At 46.9% G+C, this 21,096-nt stretch overlaps 1 protein-coding gene across 2 annotated transcripts; it reads right to left on the minus strand.

Moving 5' to 3' along the window:
- Window positions 1-1,602: 1,602 nt before the first annotated feature.
- LOC146355342 (zinc-binding protein A33-like) lies at window positions 1,603-16,310 on the minus strand. 2 transcript variants are annotated; one of them, XM_084830497.1, is made up of 7 exons: window positions 15,916-16,310; window positions 12,428-13,026; window positions 8,993-9,088; window positions 8,014-8,247; window positions 7,003-7,025; window positions 4,767-5,113; window positions 1,603-3,494 (listed from the first exon to the last, which is right to left on the minus strand). In XM_084830497.1, exons 2-7 carry the CDS (start codon window positions 12,851-12,853, stop codon window positions 2,971-2,973), a joined length of 1,650 nt encoding a protein of 549 aa, XP_084686623.1. In that variant the 5' UTR covers window positions 12,854-13,026; window positions 15,916-16,310; the 3' UTR covers window positions 1,603-2,970. The 2 variants fall into 2 exon arrangements, with proteins under 2 accessions (XP_084686623.1, XP_084686622.1); XM_084830496.1 differs by having other exon boundaries at window positions 8,014-8,286.
- Window positions 16,311-21,096: the final 4,786 nt, after the last annotated feature.

Here is a 21,096-nt window from a genome sequence, read left to right on the forward strand (position 1 = left end):
TTTCTGTAGAGTGCAGAGCTCAATTCTGTGACACAACTGAAAGTAGATACAGCAATTAACAACCTTGTGTAGTAAAAAGCTCTTAAGGTTCAAACATTTATTTTAGTAAATATCAGTGTGACCTCAGATTTGTACTTGAAGTTGCAAGCAAGGGCCAAACTAGACTAGATGTTAATTGTGTGAATGCGATTAACCAGCAGTGCACCTTTTTGGAAATATTAATAAAAGCTGCAGGGGCCCAAGTGGTCAGGGGAATTTAACTCCTTCCCCCTACTGTGGTCCCTACAAAAACCACTTCCCACAAACTCTTTGCACCAGGTGTGAACTCTCCATTAGTGCTAATGGAGGCTCCCCTCTTTCAGAAATAGCAGCTTCAGGCAATTTAACAAACATAAGAATTGTGCTAAATGGATCTGACCAAGATGCATCTAGTCCAGCATTCTGTTCCCACAGTAGCCAACCAGCTGCCCACAGGAGATCCACAAGCAGGACGGGCTGCAAGAATACCCTCCATCTTCTGTTCCCCAGCAACTGGTGTATGTAGGCATACTGCCTCTGATATGGGAGGTAATATATAGACATCACACCTAGTACCCCTAATAGCCTTATCGTCCATTGATTTGTTTAATCCCCCTTTAAAACCATTCAAGCTGGCGGCCATCGCTACACCTTGTGCTAGCAAATCCCACAGTTTGACTATGTACAGTGTGAAGAAAGACTTCCTTTGTCTGTCCTGAATCTCCCACCATTGGATGACCCCGAGTTCTAATATTTTGAGAGAGGGAGAAAAACGTCTCCCTATCTACTTTCTCCACACCATACATCATTTTGTACACTTCTGCCATGTCGCTTCTTATTTGCCTTTTTTTTTTTTCAAAGCTAACTTGCCCAAACATTGTAACTTGTCTTCATAGGGGAGTTGCTCCAGCTGCTTGATCCCTTTTTTGACCCTCTTCCAGCTCAATGATATCCTTTTTTGAGATGTAGTGACGAGAACTGTGCACACAGTATTCCAAGTGTAGATTTGTGTGAAGGCATTCTGACACTGAGAGTTTTGTTTTCCTTTCCTAATGATCCCCAACATGGAGTTTGCCTTTTTCACAGCAGCTACACTGCATTTCCACAGATACAATTGGGGGAGGGTGCGCACATCGCACGTGTGAAGCTCTTGCTCTCCGTTCCCTGCAGTCCCGCTGCTGCTGGGGGGTGTGGGGCTGCAGCCATTTATATTTTTCAAAACTTGCATACTAATTGCATTCACACCATCAAACTCATGTCTACTTTGGCCCTGAGTAACCACCTCACCACCAACAGAGATTCAGCAGGTTTACACAGGCAAGTAGATGAACATGAACTTCACATTTTCCGTGGTACCAATTTGCAGCTATTCTCATTGGTCCTATACATCCATTCTGAAAAGTAATTTCGGGTGCGACTGACACAGGAATCAGGATCACTACAGGGTTATACCAGGGAGCAAACCTATCGATTTGACAGAAGCACCAGTGATAACTAAAACAGCTGAAAGTGTGTTAAAAAAAATGACCCAGGAAACATAAAGCATCATCTATAAACATGAAATTAAAGAGGCCAAACAAAGTGGCAATTCTCCAGAGCAGCTAACATTTATTGCCATTGACAGAAGTCACTTGAAGGTTACAGCTAAGTGGAGTTGTATGAATGAGGAATACAGCTGCTTTACATTTAAACAGTAGTATGCACAATTGCAGAGGAGGGGGATGGCACACAATTCAATCTTAATTTTCATAAGTGTCTCAGCATTTTTGGCATGGAACTGGGGGTGAGGGGAAGGGTTTGGCAGGCATACAGTTCTACTAACCAAGACATTCATTGGCCTAAAAATGCTAGATCTCCAAGATGAATGAAAAATTCTGACACAGACCAATCAGACATGGGAATCTCAGCTAGATGGAGTGGCAGTGGCGGGGAGAGGGGCATTAAAAGTCCTGCCGCCACCATTCATCTGGATGATGGGTTGATATGAACACTATATCTCCACTCCCAGAAACGATGTGCGTGCACAAGGACTTTGAAACAACAAAACAGCTGATATGAAAAAAAACACACTTTTTTCCCCTAAAAAATCAAGTGTACAGGATGAGAGCTTTTCTAAAGATTGAAGGAGTTACATTAGAGTTATGGTTGCCCACAGTGCAGGGCGGTGATTTTTTTCCCCTTCTTTCCCACTCTGGTCTCTGACCAAATAGATGATTTTATTTAAAAAAAAAAAAAGAATTTCCAACAAGTCAGCTGGGTAAGCTGGCCTACTCTTGTGCTTTTCAATTGCAGCTTAATGAACTGGAATCAGCAGGCAACAGGAACAGAGATGAGCATTATCACTGGCCAACGTCTACAGGTCAAATTATTGTTAAAGATACAGGAGAAGGGGGGCCTGTTCAAAAGTTGCCAAACCAGCTGCAAAGCCCTCTACGAGCACAGACCATCATGTGCTAGAAAAAAATTAACATGGGCAACAATGTCTTTATCAAAGCACCTTCAAATCTGTGAAGGACTACAAAAAGGATCCCACATCCAAATGATTTCTTATTCTTAATTTTAGCCAGGTTTTGCTTGTTTCCTTGTTTGTTTACTCTGCAATCTGAGTGAGGGGTTTTTTTTTCTACAGGAGGCACTTACCATGCACTTGTTGTTTACAGGTTCTTTAGATGACCTAATGTCCCTCCGGTTTCACTTCTCTGTCTAAAGTGTACTTTTGGTGAGTTCTTTTTAGTGCAGGGGAAATGTGGTATTATTTATGGAAGAGAAAGAAAACACTTTTACCACTTATGTATTTCCGCTATTCCGCTATACCACAGTGCCACCTAGATATTATGTAGGGGGGAAAGCAGGAAAGGAAACACTCTTGTGTGGAGCTCAGATCTCAATTCTGTGATGAAACCTAAAGTAGATACAGCGGATTAACAGCCTCGTGTAGAAAAGCTCAGGGACTCAGAGCTCCAGGTCCCACACAGAGAGTGGGTGGCTACCTTGGGTGCTCAGGAAGGGAAGCAACTCCTCGTAGAATGACACTTGGAAGGTATAGAGGTGGCTCATGCTGCTGCTGTTATAAAAAGACAGCTGCCCCCCCTCAAAGTCCAGGTAGACCCCAACCTTATCCATTCTCCCACAGACAGAGAGTGGGGTCCGGGGGTCACTCAGAGCTTGGTACTGCCCAGCCCTCAATTCAATAGCCCACACACCTTCCTTGGGTTGAAAGTTCAGGCGCTTCTTGCGTTTCACTGACTTTTTAGCTGCCCCGACCACCCAGCCAGTGCTGTCCCCGACTCGTACCTCCCAATAGAACCGCCCGGTGGTGAAGCCCTTCCGCCCCACGACACAAGGGCTGGAGGTGAAGCGCTCTGGCTTCCGTCGCCAGAAACGCCGGCCCGGGCTGTACTTGACTCCGGTGGCTTCCTCCACGAGGACCAGGCTGGGATGAGCAGAGTTGCAGTCTAAGGTGATGCATGCAGGGACTGGGGGGGGGGGCGGGGGGAGGATGGAGATAAAATTAAGAATGAGAGGATGGAACTACTTCTGCACACTCGACCTGTGGAACTTCCTGCCGTAGGATGATCTGAGGGCCAAAAATACAACTGTGGTCCAAAAAGAATTAAGACACAAACCAAGTATAAGATTGGGTCTCCCCCATATACTAGCTACAGGTCAGATTCATCCATACCTGACAATGTACCTCTTTGTCATAATGCCAGTAATCTATCAGTTAGACTTCACTCCCCAACATCTTAGCATTTTATCTGCCAGGTGTTAGGTAGTGTGATATTAGGATTGCGTCCTAAAGCTCTTACTGTAACTAAGCCTTAGGAGAAGCATTTCAACCTTTTAGAATGAGACAAGTGGTACAAAAGCCAGGAAGCCACCAACCGATTGCTGCTCAAGGGGGAAAGGGCGTGTGGCCATTTGGAGAACCATGGAGGGCTGGATTAAGATCCCAGGTGGTCCAGATTTGGCTCACAGGCCAGAGGCTCAACACCCCTGCTCTAAAGTCTAAATTATGATACACCTTTATGTCAGCTTCCAGGACTGATGAGTCCTGGAACTGTCTAAAATTCGGAGATGTCATCACACAAGGAAGCATCAGGACCTCATTTTATTTTGGACCAAGACCACGGGACAGTGCCAATAGGGACCAGAAAAAACAGCTGTAAGGCTGGAAACCAAAGTAAAAAAAGAAACAGCTGCACCAACTGAATTCCTGACGTGTTTCAACACTTGGTCTTTATGAAGGGAAAAGCTCTTGGAGGTTCTTCTGGAGGATTCCCTCTCCCTTGCTTCTTGGGAGAGGGAATCCTCCAAAAGAATCTCCAAGAGTTTTTCCCTTGATAAAGACCAAGTGTCAAAATGCGTCGGGAATTCAGTTGGTGCAGTTGTTTCTTTTTTGACCAAGACCAGGGGCCAGAGCAGGGGTGGGAATCTCTATGTTCTGTGCCACCAGTGAAGCCATGTGGCAGGAAAGGGGGGAGGGAGTTTGCAGTGGCAACCCCCCCCCCACATACACACACACCCTATGCAAGTTCACTTGGCCAATTAAAAGACCCTCTAGAAATGATATGTATGGAGGCTTTCCATCTGATTGGGGCCTGTGCTTTTTGCAGGGCCCCTGACCATACGTTGGAGCTGCTCACATAGCTAACTGAAGACATGGAGGTTTGGGGCCACCCACACACGTGCACTGTACCCTGATGGTTGTGTGAACAGGGCTAACGAGTCAGAACGTCTAGCCTCACCTGGATGCACTGCCCCCAAGAGCTCCTTCCAGGCATAGAACTGCAGGGGGCCCTTGAACTCGCCCAGGTTCAAGTCTACAGGCACCACTCCATCATCATCGTCCTCTTCCTCCTTTGCTGTTGCTACTGGCTCTTGCTCTTCTTCTTCTTCTTCTTCCTCCTCCTCCTCTTCCTCCTCCTCCTCCGCCTCTTCCTCATCAACATCTTCACCAACTCTTCCCGGCCCCTCTTCTGCCTCATTCTCACACTCATCTGTGTCTTCACTACTCGCCCCCAACCCTTCTTCTACCACCTCGGCTTCTAGGTCCTCTTCCTCTTCCACCTGGGCTCCTTGCTCCTTGCGGACCCTGCAGGGGGACAACTCCCCGAGTGTCAGCCATTTCAGAGGAATTTGTTCCCGTCTTCCCACACCTGGCTGAGCAGTGTTTATCTGCAGCCTTTTAGTACAATGTCATGAGGATGCAAGCACAGTTTCATTTACTGCATTTACCTTAAACTAAGGCCTTTATGGCTGCAAATGGCGTTCCAGACGCCATTTGCGTCCGCAGTCAGTAGTCCCCTTCAGCCAGCGATACGGCATGGCGGCCATATCGCTGGCTTCGGGGCTGGCCAGTGGCTCTGCGGAATCGCCATGGAGCGGAGCCAGCCGAAGAGGATTCCGTGGGGAGGAATGGATCACCTCCCCCCCCCGTGGACTCCCCCCCAGACTGGCAGGTAGAGGATTCGTACAACCCTAGCAGAAATAGCCCTTTTGTTTTCCTGCCAAACTCTTTACATGGCCCCGGGCCACAGGACAGACATTGCTTTGCCTTCCTCCCTGGGTCAGGGTTGCCAAATTTCAACAGCAGCAGAGCTTTTAAACCAGGGGTGAGTAACTTGTGGCCCTCCAGATGTTGTGGAACTGCAACTCCCATGAGCGCTAATCAGCATAGCCACGGGGTCCCAACCTTTGTGGACCTGTGGGCACATTTGGGAATTTGAGAAACTGCTGTGGGCACCATCACAAAATGGCTCCCATGGAGGATGTGCCTAGTGGCACACTGTGGCTGCCATGGAGCCTGGCTAGACAAGAGGGGGGGGGAGAAATTGGGAGGCTAGGAGCTGGGAGGGAGGGCGAAATGGAAACAGTTGCTTCCTGGCCCACCCAGTCTTCTTCCATCCACACAGACCATTCCCCTTTGCTATCTCTCTTTCCACTCCCAGCCTCTAGTCTCACTATTTCTCTCCCCTAACCTCTAGCCTCACTAGTTATTAATTTATTATTATTAATTACATTTCCATACCGCCCCATAGCCGAAGCTCTCTCTCCCCTAACCCCATTCCTCTCTATTTCTCTCCTGCAAGTCCTTTCCTCACTATTTCTCTCCCTTCCCCATCCCTACCCTTCTTCTTTTCTCCCTTGCTAGCCCCTAGCCTGGCTCCTTCTCTCCCACTCACTTTATCTTGCTGTTTCTCTCCCCTCCGCCTCTACAGCCTCGCTCTTTCTTTCCCCCATCTCTTCACCTCACTGTTTCTCCCTGCCCATAGTCTCTAGCCTCGCTCTTTCTCTCTCCTCTACCCCTTTGCCATGCTTTATCTTCCTGCCCACTGAGCAGCGGATCCATAGCAGGTTCAGGAACAGAAAGGAGAACCTGGCACCCTAACATTTTTCAATTTTTTATTTAAACGTGGTTTTTTTTGAAGGCGACAGGGGGTGAAGAGCTTTGCGAGCGCCATTGGAGGTGTTGGGGACCCTTGGCATAGCCAACACAGAGAGCTGATGGGAGCTGCAGTCGAACAATATCTGAAGGACCACAAGTTGCCCACTCCTGTTTAAAGTGGTTTCATGTCTTCAACAGATGTTAGCAGGTGATAATGTTTCTCTCCATGCTGGGAAAAGGTTCGCCTGCTGATCTCTGCCAATCAAACTGCCGTTTATAGGCACAAGGTAGGCCAGGCTCTTCCCCCACAACCACAACGAGGTGTCAAGAGCGTGTTACGGCCCAGAAAAGCAGACTCTCTGGAATGTTCAGCCTTCTTCTTATGATTATCTATTAATGTATCTCCTTCCCCAAGCTGGGGCCCTTCAGATATGTTGGACTACAACTCACAGCATCCCCCAGGCAGCTGTGGCTGGCTGGGGGATGCTGGCACTTGTAGTCCAGCACATCTGGAGGGGGCAGCTTGGGGAAGGATACATTAATGTTTTACCTCTCTGCATTTACTTGTCGTGCAATAAAAGGCAGACACTACTCACCTCTCCAGCAACTCCTTTGCCTCCTGAACAGAAAGAAGAGAGAAAGGGGCAAGATGAACAAGCAGCTGAAAATGGCTTTTATCTACCGTGGCCACCTTTTTTTCCTGGCAGAGGCAGGTCAACAGCTTTTAATGGCTGAATAAAGTACAAAAAAAGGACAGCTTTTCCTCACACAGAGAAGAAATGGTGAGGAAAGTGTTGCATGTTCAGTTTTCCTCCTTGTCGTGCAGCTGTTAAAGGCCAAGGAAGAACCTCTGTCAAGAAAAAAAGACGGCTTGCTGACAGGATTGGCCCAATAAGCTGCTTATTTCCTCAATGACTTTGTTGCTTCCTGAACAGAAAGACAGAAAAAGGGGAATGGTGAATTAATACTTGGAAATGGCTCTTTCCTATGGTAGCCACCATTTTTGCTGGCAAAGGCAGCTCAGTGGCAACCACACTTTTTCCACTCCTAAGTGAAAGAGAGTCCAAGTTAGGGTTGCAAACTGCTATATCAGAAGTATTCTGATTAGGTTTCCCGTTTCCTAAAGAGAAGCTGCAGTGGACAGAGGGCTTAAATGAGGGGTGCAGAACCCCTAGCCTGCAGACCTAATTTGGGCTGCTGGGCTTCCCAATCTGGCCTGCGGAGCCACGGGTTCCTCCAGGGAGTGGGGCTTGGCCTGAGGAATCCTCACTGTTATCTCCAGTCACAGATTGGAGATAACGGGGGATGCAGTCAGCAGGGAGTGGAGGGGGGCCTTGGACAGCATTGGGAAGGTGCCCCCATGACACTGGAGGGAATGTAAAGTCCCATCTTCAGGTAAATCACTTAGGGATTTTATTATCTTAAACAGTACAGAAGTATTACAAACAAATAAATACAAAGAGTAGAAAATCAGCTTCCTCCAGTTTTAGGGTGCTGCTCCTGAATGGCTAAATTTGGTATTCTGTCTGTCCCCCCACCTCTCCCCCACCCCTTCCACTCTTATTGACTTCTTCCCCAAGGCCATCCCAGCCCATGGTCCCTCTCACCTTGAGGAAACTGATTTGGTCCTTGCACTCCAGTCCTGCCCGCACTCGGCAGAGGGTCTCCGACCAAGAGGTCACCTTCCAATTCAGTTCCTTCAGCTTGGTTTCCATCTGGGCCAAGTTCTTCTCTCGCTGATTCTCCAGGGCCACCTTTAAGCCTAGCTCTCTGTCACCCAGCAGGTGGTGCATCTTCACAAACTCTCCAGAGACATGGTCGGACAAGGACTCGGAGCACGTCTGGAAAGGCACAGACGTGTCACACCCAAAGGTTCTGCTCTGTCAAAACAGGAATTGTGTCCATCCCAAAGGCAACCATGCCTCTAGAATCTATTTCCCCCTAAGACCTTCTTTCTGTGAGATCCACACACCCCTCTGAGATAACCCAGGCAACCAGGCAATTGATTTTTATCCTTCATCTGATCCAGCAAGTACAAAAAATCTTTGGGGGGAAAATCAATGCTGGGGAAATCTCCAAACCCCAGCCTAATGAGGACTGAGCATGCTCAGTGGGCATGGAAAGATCGCTGGCTGACAGAAGGCAGTGGGGGTGGGGGTGGAGGCAGATGGAAAACCAGGAAGGAGGAGGAGGAATGGAATGGAGTATCCTGGAAAAGGGCATGGCTAGCTGGCACCCTGAATCGGAATTCACCACAACATTTTGTTTCAGCTTCCACTTGCATGTATTTATTTTATTTATATGTTACATTTATAGACCTTCTTTTTGTCCAAGGAACCCAAGGCGGCATACATGATCCACCTCCTCTCCATGTTATCCTCACAACAACCCTGTGAGGTAGGTTAGGCTGAGTCTCAGTGACTGGCTCAAAGTCACGTAGCGAGCTTCATGGCCGAGTGGGACCTTGAACCCAGGTCTCCCCAGCCCGAGTCCAAAACTCTAACCGCTACCCAGCGCACTGGCTCTGATATGAAGCAACATAAGCAAGCCACCCATCCAAAACTCAACAGTGCCACCTGGCCGCACCTTTAATTCTATAATGTTCTCCTGCTGGCAGCACTGGCTCATTTTCAGCCGCCTGAGACCCTCTTCCAGAGGCTCTAGAGATGCCTTCAGCTGGTCCTGGGGGGAAGAGAAAAACAGACATCATTTAGGGCTAATATTATTTGGGAGGGGGCAAGAATCATATCCCTGATGAATATACAGTGGAGGTGAGGAATAGATTTCAGGGATTAGACCTGATAGACAGAGTGCCTGAGGAACTATGGACGGAGGTCCGTAACATTGTTCAGGAGGCAGCAACGAAATCCATCCCAAAGAAAAAGAAATACAAGAAAGCCAAGTGGCTGTCTGATGAGGCTTTACAAGTAGCTGAGGAAAGAAGGGAAGCGAAAAGCAAGGGAGAAAGGGGAAGATATACCCAACTGAATGCAGAGTTCCAGAGAATAGCAAGGAGAGACAAGAAGGCCTTCTTAAATGAACAATGCAAAGAAATCGAGGAAAACAACAGAATGGGAAAGACTAGAGATCTCTTCAAGAAAATCGGAGATCTCAAGGGAACGTTTTGTGCAAAGACGGGCATGATAAAGGACAAAGAAGGCAGGGACCTAACAGAAGCAGATGAGATTAAGAAGAGGTGGCAAGAATACACAGAAGAACTATACAGGAAAGATCTGAATGTCCCTGATAGCCATGATAGTGCGGTCACTGAACTTGAGCCGGACATCCAAGAGAGTGAAGTCAAGTGGGCCTTAGGAAGCATTAGTAACAACAAAGCTAGCGGAGATGACAATATTCCAGCTGAGCTATTTAAAATCCTAAAAGATGATGCTGTTAAAGTGCTGCATTCAATATGCCAACAAATCTGGAACACTCAACAGTGGCCACAAGACTGGAAAAGGTCAGTTTACATTCCAATTCCAAAGAAGGGCAACGCCAAAGAGTGTTCAAACTACCGCACCATTGCGCTCATTTCACATGCCAGCAAGGTGATGCTCAAAATCCTACAAGCTAGGCTTCAGCAGTATGCGAACCGAGAACTACCGGAAGTACAAGCTGGGTTTAGAAGAGGCAGAGGAACTAGAGATCAAATCGCCAACATTCGCTGCATCATGGAGAAAGCAAGAGAATTCCAGAAAAACGTCTATTTCTGCTTCATTGACTACGCTAAAGCCTTTGATTGTGTGGATCACAACAAACTATGGCAAATTCTTAAAGTGATGGGAGTACCAGACCACCTTACCTGTCTCCTGAGAAACCTGTACGAGGGTCAAGAAGCAACAGTAAGAACCAGACATGGAACAACCGATTGGTTCAAAATTGGGAAAGGAGTACGACAAGGCTGCATATTGTCACCCTGCTTATTTAACTTATATGCAGAGTACATCATGAGAAATGCCGGGTTGGATGAATCAGAGGTCGGAATTAAGATTGCTGGGAGAATTATCAACAACCTCCGATATGCAGACGATACCACCCTAATGGCAGAAAGCGAAGAGGATCTCAAGAGCCTCTTGTTGAGGGTGAAAGAGGAGAGTGCAAAAGCTGGTTTGAAACTCAACATTAAAAAAACTAAGATCATGGCATCTGGCCCCATCACTTCCTGGCATATAGAAGGGGAAGAAATGGAAGCAGTGACAGATTTTACTTTCTTGGGCTCCAAGATCACCGCAGACGGTGACTGTAGCCATGAAATTAAAAGACGCTTGCTCCTTGGGAGGAAAGCTATGGCCAACCTAGACAGCATAGTAAGAAGCAGAGACATCACCTTGCCGACAAAGGTCCGTCTAATCAAAGCTATGGTTTTCCCAGTAGTAATGTATGGCTGTGAGAGCTGGACTATAAGGAAGGCTGAGCGCCGAAGAATTGATGCTTTCGAACTGTGGTGCTGGAGAAGACTCTTACGAGTCCCCTGGACTGCAAGGAGGTCAAATCAGTCCATCCTAAAGGAAATCAACCCTGAGTGCTCATTGGAAGGACAGATAATGAAGCTGAAGCTCCAATATTTTGGCCACCTAATGCGAAGAGAAAACTCCCTGGAAAAGACCCTGATGCTGGGAAAGACTGAAGGCAAAAGGAGAAGGGGACGGCAGAGGATGAGATGGCTAGATAGCATCACGGATGCAATGAATATGAACTTGAGCACGCTCCGGGAGAGAGCGCAGGACAGGAAGGCCTGGCGTGCTATGGTCCATGGGGTCACGAAGAGTCGGACACGACTGAACGACTGAACAACAACAACAAAGAATTACATGCACAGACATTGGCCCCTTGAGGCTTCCCCTTGCGAAGGTGGCCTGTATTGCTGTGGTAAAGGATGCCTGGACAGAGATGGACAAAATAAGTTGGATCCCCTCATGCAGATTCACAAATTTTGGAGCACTACCATAGCAGCCATCCACACTGTGTTTTTCCTAATACCCAGCTTTAAAAATATGTCCTCTGTAAAGTAGGACACATGGACATCCTATCCCTAATTTGCGCAGGGATGTAGTTGTTACCTAGCCTCCAGTTCAGTGCTGAGTATCAAACATCAAGAAACCTTATGCAAAGACACTTTGCATATGCTAAGAAGTACTGTGTTATTCACTTGGTCTCTGCTTGAGATGTGATATTCAAAGCAGGTTGTGCGGTGCGGTGTGGTGTGTTCCTAGAGAGATCTAGTTCAAATTAAACCCTCTCTTTCTCCTCTCACCCTATTGGTCAGAGTGAGCTGCTGGTGGCCCTCCACATGTTGTTGGACTGCAACTCCCATCAACCCCCACCACTGGCTGTGCTTCTTTTAACCATATGTTTTGGCAATGCCCAACAGTTGCCTCTTTCTGGGAGGAGGTTATTATATGGATAAACCTTGTATTGGAACACTCATTAATATCTACTGATGTACAAGTCCTCTTAAATTATCTACCTGCTTCATGGAGGTTAATGCACAGTTGGCGTAAATGGATTGTATGGACACTTTTGACAGCTAAAAAGCTGATATTACAACACTGGAAAGATAAACGCTCACCTCCTATAATGCAATGGATTGAGGATGCTTTCAACATTTGAAGAGGTGATATATAGACGCCACTTTCGAATGGACACTTGTATGGATATTTGGTCTGCTTTTGTTGAAGTTTATATATAATTCTTAGACAGTTGTATTTTCTTGTATAGACATACATTTCATATGCATGCATTGAAATTAATTTATTCAGATTTATGTAGCTACATTTTTTTCTTTTCCTCTTTTTTGTTTTGTTGAAAGGTTGCAATAAAAAATTAATTAAAAAAAACTAATTGGCTATGCTGGCTAGGTCTGATGGGAGTTGCACTCCTACAACATCAGGAGGGTCACAAGTTGGCCACCCCTGCTATATGGCACAGTCTCCTCAGAAGCGAACCAACTCCCAGAGTTTTCTGATTTAACCAACCAGGCCCTGGTCCCTTCTCAGAGAACCCTGCGTGCCCATCTCTCACCTGATAGGCCTGAACTGCATTCTTGATGGGCAGGAAGTCATGTCCGCGATGCTGAGGCAAGTCCCGGCAGATGACGCAAACAGGCCCCTCATCCTGGCTGCAGAAGAGCTTGAGTGGCTCCTCGTGTTCCTCGCAGAAGTACCAGCCTCCAGTCCCGGCCAGCTGGGGTCCTTCGTCCAGCTTGAGAAGTCGGGCCTTCTCAGCCAGACTGCAGAGGGCTCGGTTGACAGCCATGCGGCGCAAGGCAAAAGGCCTCCGGCACTCCGGGCAAAGCCCACGCCTCTGGCCCTTGGGGATGCAGGGCTCCAAGCACGGAGCACAGAAGCTGTGGCCGCACTCCAGCATGTGAGGGTCTCGAAAAATGGAGAGGCATATGGGACACAGAAGGTCTTCGGTGAAGCTCGATACCTCTCTCATGGATGCCATGCTGAGCAGTCAAAGACAGAACCGCCACTTCCGCCAGATACCGTTTTGGTCGGCGGTCTTTCTTGAAACGTCTCTGCTGAGCGAAAATGCCTTTTTCTCCTGGGGTGGGAAAAATCCACAAACACCTTTCGTTTCTTGTCTTCAACCAAGTTGTTCTTTCTCACTTAAGTCTTCTTCATGTGAAAAAAATATAAAAAGACCATGAATTAAGATGTCGTAATAATAATAATAATTTAAAATAAAAGCAGATGAAGTATCCTGGGTTAATTTGTTCAACCTCTTATTATACATCCACATATCCTTGGATAAAAACAATGGAACTCACTGAAACATAGTAGAAACTCATCATCAGAATTTCGAGAGGTGAATCAGAAGTGAATGGAAAGTCAGCAATCTCTAGTGAGATCACAGGTTCTTTCTTCCATTTTACAATCAATGCCCAAACATCATTCTTCTGGGCCTGGTACATACTTGTTATCTGGGGAGGCCATTTCCCCCTTCCCCACAATATGCTTTGGAATATTGACAAACAAAGGCTTTTTCTGTTTTGAGGGGGTGGGGTGAAATGGCAGATTAATTGGTGTATATTACTCAAGTGACAAATGCCCTTTAGACCAGGGGTCCCCAGCGTGGCACCCATAGGTGCCACGGCGCTCACAGGCACCTCCAGTGGCACCCACACAGCTCCTTACTCCCTGCCCTTAAAAAAACCCATTTTAATAAAAATGGAAAAATGTTAAGGCACCAGGTTCACCTTCCTGTTCATGAACCTGCTGCTGATCAGCTGTTCAGTGAGCAGCAAGAGAAAGCAAAGCAAAGTTGTAGAGGGGAGAGAAAGAGGGAGGCTAGAGGCAAGGAGGGAGGGAGAAACAGCAAGGTGAGGAGGGGGAGGGGGAGGGGGAGGAAAAGTTAGGCCAGGAGTGGAGAGAAACAGCAAGATAAAGCGGGGAGTGGGAGAGAAAGAGCAAGGCTAGGGGCTAGGAAGGGAGAGAAAGAAGTCAGGGATGGTCAAGGGAGAGAAATGGTGAGGAAAAGGGTTGTGGGCGGGGGGAATAGTGAGGCTAGAGGCTAGGAGAAGAGAGAAAGAGAGCAAAGGGGAAAGGTCTGTGTAGACGTAAGAAGAACGGGTGGGGTAGGAAGCAACTCTTTCCATTTCCCCTTCCCTCTCAGCCTTTAGCCTCGCTATTTCGCTCTTCTCCCACACAAACCTCTTGACTAGCCAGGCCGCCATGATAGCCATGATGTGACCAGCTGCATCCTTCTTGAGAGCCATTTTGTGTCGGTGCCCACAGCAGTTTCTCAAATGTGCCTATGGATCCAAAAAGGTTGGGGCCCTCTGCTTTAGGCACTGTGTCTTCTGCCTGAGATCTTCTCTGCACTTTGGAGTCCAGAGGCCTAACTCATTTACTCATACATGTTTGGGGGCCTTTAAATCCCATCAGAGCCTCTGGCTCCTCCTGTCCCTACTCCCTAGATTTCAACGTCCCTGATTATTACGGCCCATGCCTTTCCCACTTGGGGCCAGTTGGCCGCTGCCACACTCTTTTGGCTCCTTCTGCCCGTGCACAGGAAATGCCAGCTGGAACTATGGAGTTCTGGGACTTGTAGCTCATGAGGGCCAGACTAGATGTGACATTCACTGCAGAAATGAAACCAATGTGCAGGGGTTTTTTTAAGTGTAAATAGCAGCTCTGAAAGAAGATGAGCAGCATCAGACCTGCAGGAGATGCAGAGGGGGAATCCAGGCTTCCGGCCACTCTTGCTCTAGTAAACTAGATCCTACTCCAGTCCTACAGGATTGAGGAAATCTGAATTCAGGCTTCTCTGCTCCAAACTCTGGAATCCCAGCATGGGAGCAGGGAGTATAATGCCAAGTCCTCCTTTCAGAAATTCACGATAGGTCTTGTTTTAGCCTGATTTCCTAGAACGTTGGCTTTCTCCAGCCCATGTTGGTCTAACCTAACAGAGATTTGCCCTTAAACCAACTGTCTGGGCTCCCACTCTTTTCTGTTCTAACCCTCTGAACCCAGTTTACAGAATGCAAAGAGCCCTGGTTCTCGTGCTGCTAACAGCACCAGCGCTGTTAAGAATGGAAAGGAATAAGAAATAAGAAAGGAAATGAGAAAGGAATGGAAAAGGAATAAGAAACAGAAATGTAACAATAATGTTAAGCAAAACTAAGCATTTTATACAGCCCTTCCTGGGCATTCAGATCAAATCACACACATGATCTCAACACATCTGAAAAGCTGGTTGGTATCTCAGTATTGTTATTCTTATACTGTAGATGGGAGGCTGAGGCTGAGAGAGAGAGAGAAGTGCTTACCGCAGTCCATCAGCATTCCCCACCCTGGTGCCCTCCAGACATCTTGGACTACAACTTCCATGATTCCCAGCTGCTGTTAGATGTGCTATCTGGAGATGGGGACTGTAGTCCAACACATCTGGAGGGCACCAGGTTGGGGAAAGCTTAGAAGAGATTTGAGCCTGGGACTTGAGCTGCTATAGCACACCAGATCATAATTGCTTCCTATAACCCCCAAATCACCTCCTGCTAGTAATATTGGCTTCCAGGGAGATTTTTTTAAAAAACAAAATTTTATTTTATTAGTGTTTTATAGAACAATATACAACAAAAACAATCAGTCAACGATCTAATCATACCACCACTCATTTAAGGAGCATATTCATTACAATAAGCTTAATATATACCTTTGTCTAGTACTTCCCCCCACAAAAAAATTCAAGGACCCCTCCTCTAAAAATGTAATAGCTGGCCAGTTTACAGTGGTCTTCCTTATTCTTTGTTTCCTGTGGTGCTGGCTTTGAGTTTATTTTGACAGCTTATCGAGAATTATGTGCAGAGCAATCCTTAAGCAGGTTTACTCAGAAGTAAGTCCCACTGAGTTCGAAGGGATTTATTTCCCAGCAGGTATGTTTAGGACTACATCGAAATATTCTTAGGATCTTTTAAGGCACTTTTTTTTTTTCAGTGACTCCAATTATGAGGTCCTTTTAGATGCAGGTGTCCTGGCTAAAGGGAGTACAAGACACTCTCTTACCCTTTTAGCTGAAAAGTCCTTCCCTAGCTTGATCTGCAGTCTTCTCCTAGGCTATTTTCTCCTGGTTTAGGATGAGGTTAGGACGTCTCCTCCTGAATTAGGCTATGTATCTCCTAATCCTGTATTGAGGTGCCTTTGTCCTTAACCCCACTTCTCACCCGAGTCTTCCTTCCCCTTTGCGTTCCAGTGCAGAGGGGGGCGGAGCGACTTCAGAATCTGCAACCGCAGCCGCGCTCACGTCCCGTATGACAACAATGATGCAGCATTTCTTTCCTCCGCAAGTTGCCGGCGCTAGCAAATCTGACTCGGCACTTTTCTTGCTCGTCAATACTGCTGCCTCCGGGTTGACGGGGGAGAGGGAGAGCTGATGACATTATCTTGCGCTGGTGCTGCTAACAGTGGGAGAATGGGGGATATAAATGGGGGGATCTCAGGGAGGCATTCCAAGAATGTGGAAATTGAGTGGGATGGGGAATAGGCGAGCAGCAACAGCAGGAAGGCCCTTTCAAATGACTGACAACCGTCAGGTATAGGCATAGAATAAAAAGATTTGACAGTAGCAGCATTTGCCGATAATGTAGATTTAATCCTCAGCCAAAGATTTTATATAGATTTAACCCTCAGCAAAAGATTTGGCTGATGCATGCAAATCAGTATTCAGGGCATTTCCCACCCTGGCCTTTTTGATATCCTTTCTATTTGGGGGTCAGCTGCACCCCCAGCCTCCGAGCGCCTTTGCCAACCTCCCTCCTGTGAATAACGCAGCAATCTTTCTACCTCTAGCCGCAATGTCTCTCAACAGACAAGCAGCAGCGTCTGGCAACATTCGTCTGACACGCCACCACCCTTAGCTATAGCAGTTCAAATGTTAAACGACATTTTATGACATCAGAGCAACTCAACCAGTCTACTGGGAGGGCGGGGTGTGTGCCTCAGTGACAAAAGCAGGCAATAGAGAGCTGTCATATATAAAATATATAAAAATATACATACAAAAGCAGGCAGTAGAGAGTTGTCATATATAAAATATATAAAAATATACACGCATGCATATATATATATATATATAAGGGGGTATCGTAAGTCACAGGTAGAGTTGGACTTGTCATAGATGGAGAGGACCACTACATGAAAAAAGGGCAAAATTAACATTGGCTTTGTTGTTGTTTATTCGTTCAGTCGCTTCCGACTCTTTGTGACTTCATGGATCAGCCCACGCCAGAGCTTCCTGTCTGCCGTCGCCACCCCCAGCTCCCCCAAGGTCGAGTCCGTCACCTCCAGAATATCATCTTGCCCTTGGTCGGCCCCTCTTCCTTTTGTCTTCCACTTTCCCTAGCATCAGCATGTTCTCCAGGGTGTCCTGTCTTCTCATGATGTGGCCAAAGTACTTCAGTTTTGCCTTTAATATCATTCCCGCAAGTGAGCAGTCTGGCTTTATTTCCTGGAGTATGGACTGGTTTGATCTTCTTGCAGTCCAAGGCACTCTCAGAATTTTCCTCCAGCACCACAGTTCAAAAGCATCTATCTTCCTTCGCTCAGCCTTCCTTATGGTCCAGCTCTCGCAGCCATAGGTTACTACAGGGAAGACCATTGCTTTAACTATGCAGACCTTTGTTGTCAGTGTGATGTCTCTGCTCTTCACTATTTTATCAAGATTTGTCATTGCTCTCCTCCCAAGAAGTAAACGTCTTCTGATTTCCTGACTGCAGTCAGCGTCTGCGGTAGTCTTTGTGCCTAGAAAGACAAAGTCTGTCACTGCCTCCATGTTTTCTCCCTCTATTTGCCAGTTATCAATCAAGCTGGTTGCCATAATCTTGGTTTTTTTGAGGTTTAACTGCAACCCAGCTTTTGCACTTTCTTCTTTCACCTTCGTCATCAGGTTCCTCAGCTCCTTCTCGCTTTCAGCCATCAAAGTGTTATCATCTGCCAAGCAATCTCAGGGCATCTCTACCCCAGCCTAAAATACTGCATTTAAAACGGGGCTTTCTGCTTCCATTTTAAATGTAGGATCACAACTTACTCCCTTTACACGCGCTTCCTTTCCCCCTCTCCTTCTCCCCGTATCTGAGTCTTCCACTATCTCTCATTGATCTCGCCCCTCTTCTTGCCACTTTAACTCTTTTCATGGAGGAAACTGAGTTCAAAGCTTCTGGAGGGCATAAGGTTGGCTGCCCATGTTTAGCTCCTGACTTCTTTTGTACTTGAATCTTTTTGACATAACCAAAGTCTGCTTATGTCATGGGCCGCACTTCTCATATGGGGATGACACATCAAAAGATGTATGCTTTCACATGAGGAAATGTTGGATGTCCTCCCCGGTCTGCAGACAAGAGGTTTACAGTACTTGCAGTGACGGACGAGCCCTGTTTTCCAGCAAGAGAAAAGTTCATATAGGAGATGGGTAGCTACTGGGCAGGCATCCAAAGGGGAAAAGAAGGAGAGGACAAGAAGCTTAGGCACAATCCTTTGCATGTTTAGACAGAAAAAAGTCCTACAACTCCCAGCATGGCTGGCTGGGGAATGCTGGGAGTTGTAGGACTTTTTTCTGTCTAAACATACATGGGATTGCTGTCTTAGTGTTTAAAAAAAACCTCCTATTAAAAGTAGGGAAAGAGATCCCCCCCACAACATACACATATACCATTTTGGGGCAGTGGAGGGTCTTAATTGGTAAAAAGAAAAGAAAGAGGTTCATAGAATCATAGAATCATAGAATCATAGAATAGTAGGGTTGGAAGGGGCCTACAAGGCCATCGAGTCCAACCCCCTGCTCAATGCAGGAATCCAAGTCAGAGCATCCCTGACAGATGGCTGTCTAGCCTCATCTTGAATGCTTTGAGATGGTGAAGGTTTGAGATGGTGAGACTTTTAGTCCACTTTAAAACATCCTCTCTTCCATCACTGTGAAACATTTTGAAAGAGGGGTTAATTTTAGGACTGTGCCGGATGTTATCATCTGTGTTAACACAATGCTTGGGGGGGGGATGGGATCATGTCCATTTTCATCCCCCACTCCCCATGCACGGTCAACATAATTTATGAGAGAACCTCTGTGTGAAGACTTTTCCAGAAGTTATGTTGATGACCACAGAAAGGGAGGGAGCCAACATGAGAATTCCACTTTCCCCTGCCACATTCATAAGAACATAAGAAGAGCCATGCTGGATCAGGCCAAAGCTCCATCTAGTCCAGCATTCTGTTCACACAGTGGCCAACTAGCTCTGAACTGGGAACAAACAAGCAGGACATGAGTGCAACAGCAGCCTCCCGCCCATGTTCCCCAGCAACTGGTGTCCACAGGCGTACTGCCTGATACTGGAGGTAGCTATTGATAGCCTTCTCCTTCATGAATTTCTCCAATCCCCTTTTGAAGACATTCAAAGTGGTGTCCGTCACTACATTTTGAGGAAGTGAATTCCATGGTTTGGCTATTCACTGTGAGAAGAAGTCCTTTTATGTGTCCTGTATCTCCCACCACTCAGCTTCATTGGATGAACCCGGGTTCCAGTATTATGAGATGACCCCAGCTTCTAGTATTATGAGACAGGGAGAAAAATGTCTCCCTCTCCACTTTCTCCACATCACGCACAATTTGTACACCTCTATCATGCCTCCCCTCACTGGCCTTTTCTCCAAGCTAAACCATCCCAGAGGTTGTAACCTTTCCTGATGGGGGGCTTGCCTCCAACCCCTTGGTCCGCCCTTTTCCTGATGAGGGGCTTGCCTCCAACCCCTTGGTCCGCCCTTTTTCTAACTCCAAAATATTCTTTTTTAGGTGAACAGAGACGTCCTGTTCCCACATGCATCTTGCACGTGGGAACAGGAGGGAGGAGCAGCGTTACACTGGCTGGGCCCTGCTCCCAGCCTCCAACTGTTCAGCTGAAAGCAAGAATAGAGTCTCTGCACATACAATCCCGTGGACAGAGTGAGTGAGGGACACACCGCTCTGGCCCTGATGCAACCCATATATTGGGGCTGATGCTCTGGAGTGGGGAGCCTCCTGCATGCAGTGGTGCAGCTTGAGCTAGACTTTGGGGCCAAGGTGCAGGGACCCGCAGTCCTGGAACTCCATAGCCCCGCCCCCCAACCACCCAAAGTGCAACAGGTGGTGGGGACAGTGGCAACCAGACCCAGCATCAGATCATGGGAGTCCTGGGCCCGCTGGCATTAATTCTGGTTGCTGAAGCATCCTTTCCTTCTTCTTACATTTATTAATATATTGTAATCAGGGGCCATCCAGGGATGTACATGGCTGATGCTCTTTTTATTCATTTTACTTTTAAAACACATTTTCTGGTTCGACAACAAAATAATGCTTATTCCCAAGTAAATGTGTTTAGCAACAGGGCAGCAGAAGCAACTCCATAAGGGCACCCTCCTATGCACATTCCTATGGGGAAAAAAACTCTTACAGCTCCCAGGAATGCTGGCATTGTAGGACCTTTTCTGTCTAAACATGCATAGGATTGTGCCTTAAAGTGCAAAACATATATTCAGAGTATCTCTTTTTTTATTCAGTTTTTTTATTTTAAAAAAAGCACGTTTGTTTGGTCCAGCATATCAGGAACGTTAAACCTCAAAAAAACCCAAGATTATGGCAACCAGCTTGATTGATAACTGGCAAATAGAGGGAGAAAATGTGGAGGCAGTGACAGACTTTGTCTTTCTAGGCACAAAGATTACTGCAGATGCTGACTGCAGTCAGGAAATCAGAAGACGTTTACTTCTTGGGAGGAGAGCAATGACAAATCTTGATAAAATAGTTAAGAGCAGAGACATCATGCTGACAACAAAGGTCCGCATAGTTAAAGCAATGGTCTTCCCCATAGTAACCTATGGCTGCGAGAGCTGGACCATAAGGAAGGCTGAGCGAAGGAAGATAGATGCTTTTGAACTGTGGTGCTGGAGGAAAATTCTGAGAGTGCCTTGGACTGCAAGAAGATCAAACCAGTCCATCCTCCAGGAAATAAAGCCAGACTGCTCACTTGCGGGAATGATATTAAAGGCAAAACTGAAGTACTTTGGCCACATCATGAGAAGACAGGACACCCTGGAGAACATGCTGATGCTAGGGAAAGTGGAAGGCAAAGGGAAGAGGGGCCAACCAAGGGCAAGATGGATGGATGATATTCTGGAGGTGACGGACTCGACCTTGGGGGAGCTGGAGGTGGCCACGGCTGA

The sequence above is a fragment of the Heloderma suspectum genome, chromosome 2, assembly GCF_057233095.1.
Source record: "Heloderma suspectum isolate Gila_16-S chromosome 2, 16-S_ref, whole genome shotgun sequence".
In the NCBI taxonomy this organism is placed as follows: Eukaryota; Metazoa; Chordata; class Lepidosauria; order Squamata; family Helodermatidae; genus Heloderma; species Heloderma suspectum.

Coding starts and splice junctions, on each gene's coding strand:
- LOC146355342 (XM_084830496.1), bottom strand. CDS start 12,853: ATGGCATCCATGAGAGAGGTATCGAGCTTCACCGAAGACCTTCTGTGT. Junction 8,287..8,992: donor AGAACATTATAGAATTAAAG/GTGCGGCCAGGT, acceptor CTGTTTTGACAG/AGCAGAACCTTTGGGTGTGA. Junction 7,026..8,013: donor ACCAAATCAGTTTCCTCAAG/GTGAGAGGGACC, acceptor CTTTCTGTTCAG/GAGGCAAAGGAGTTGCTGGA.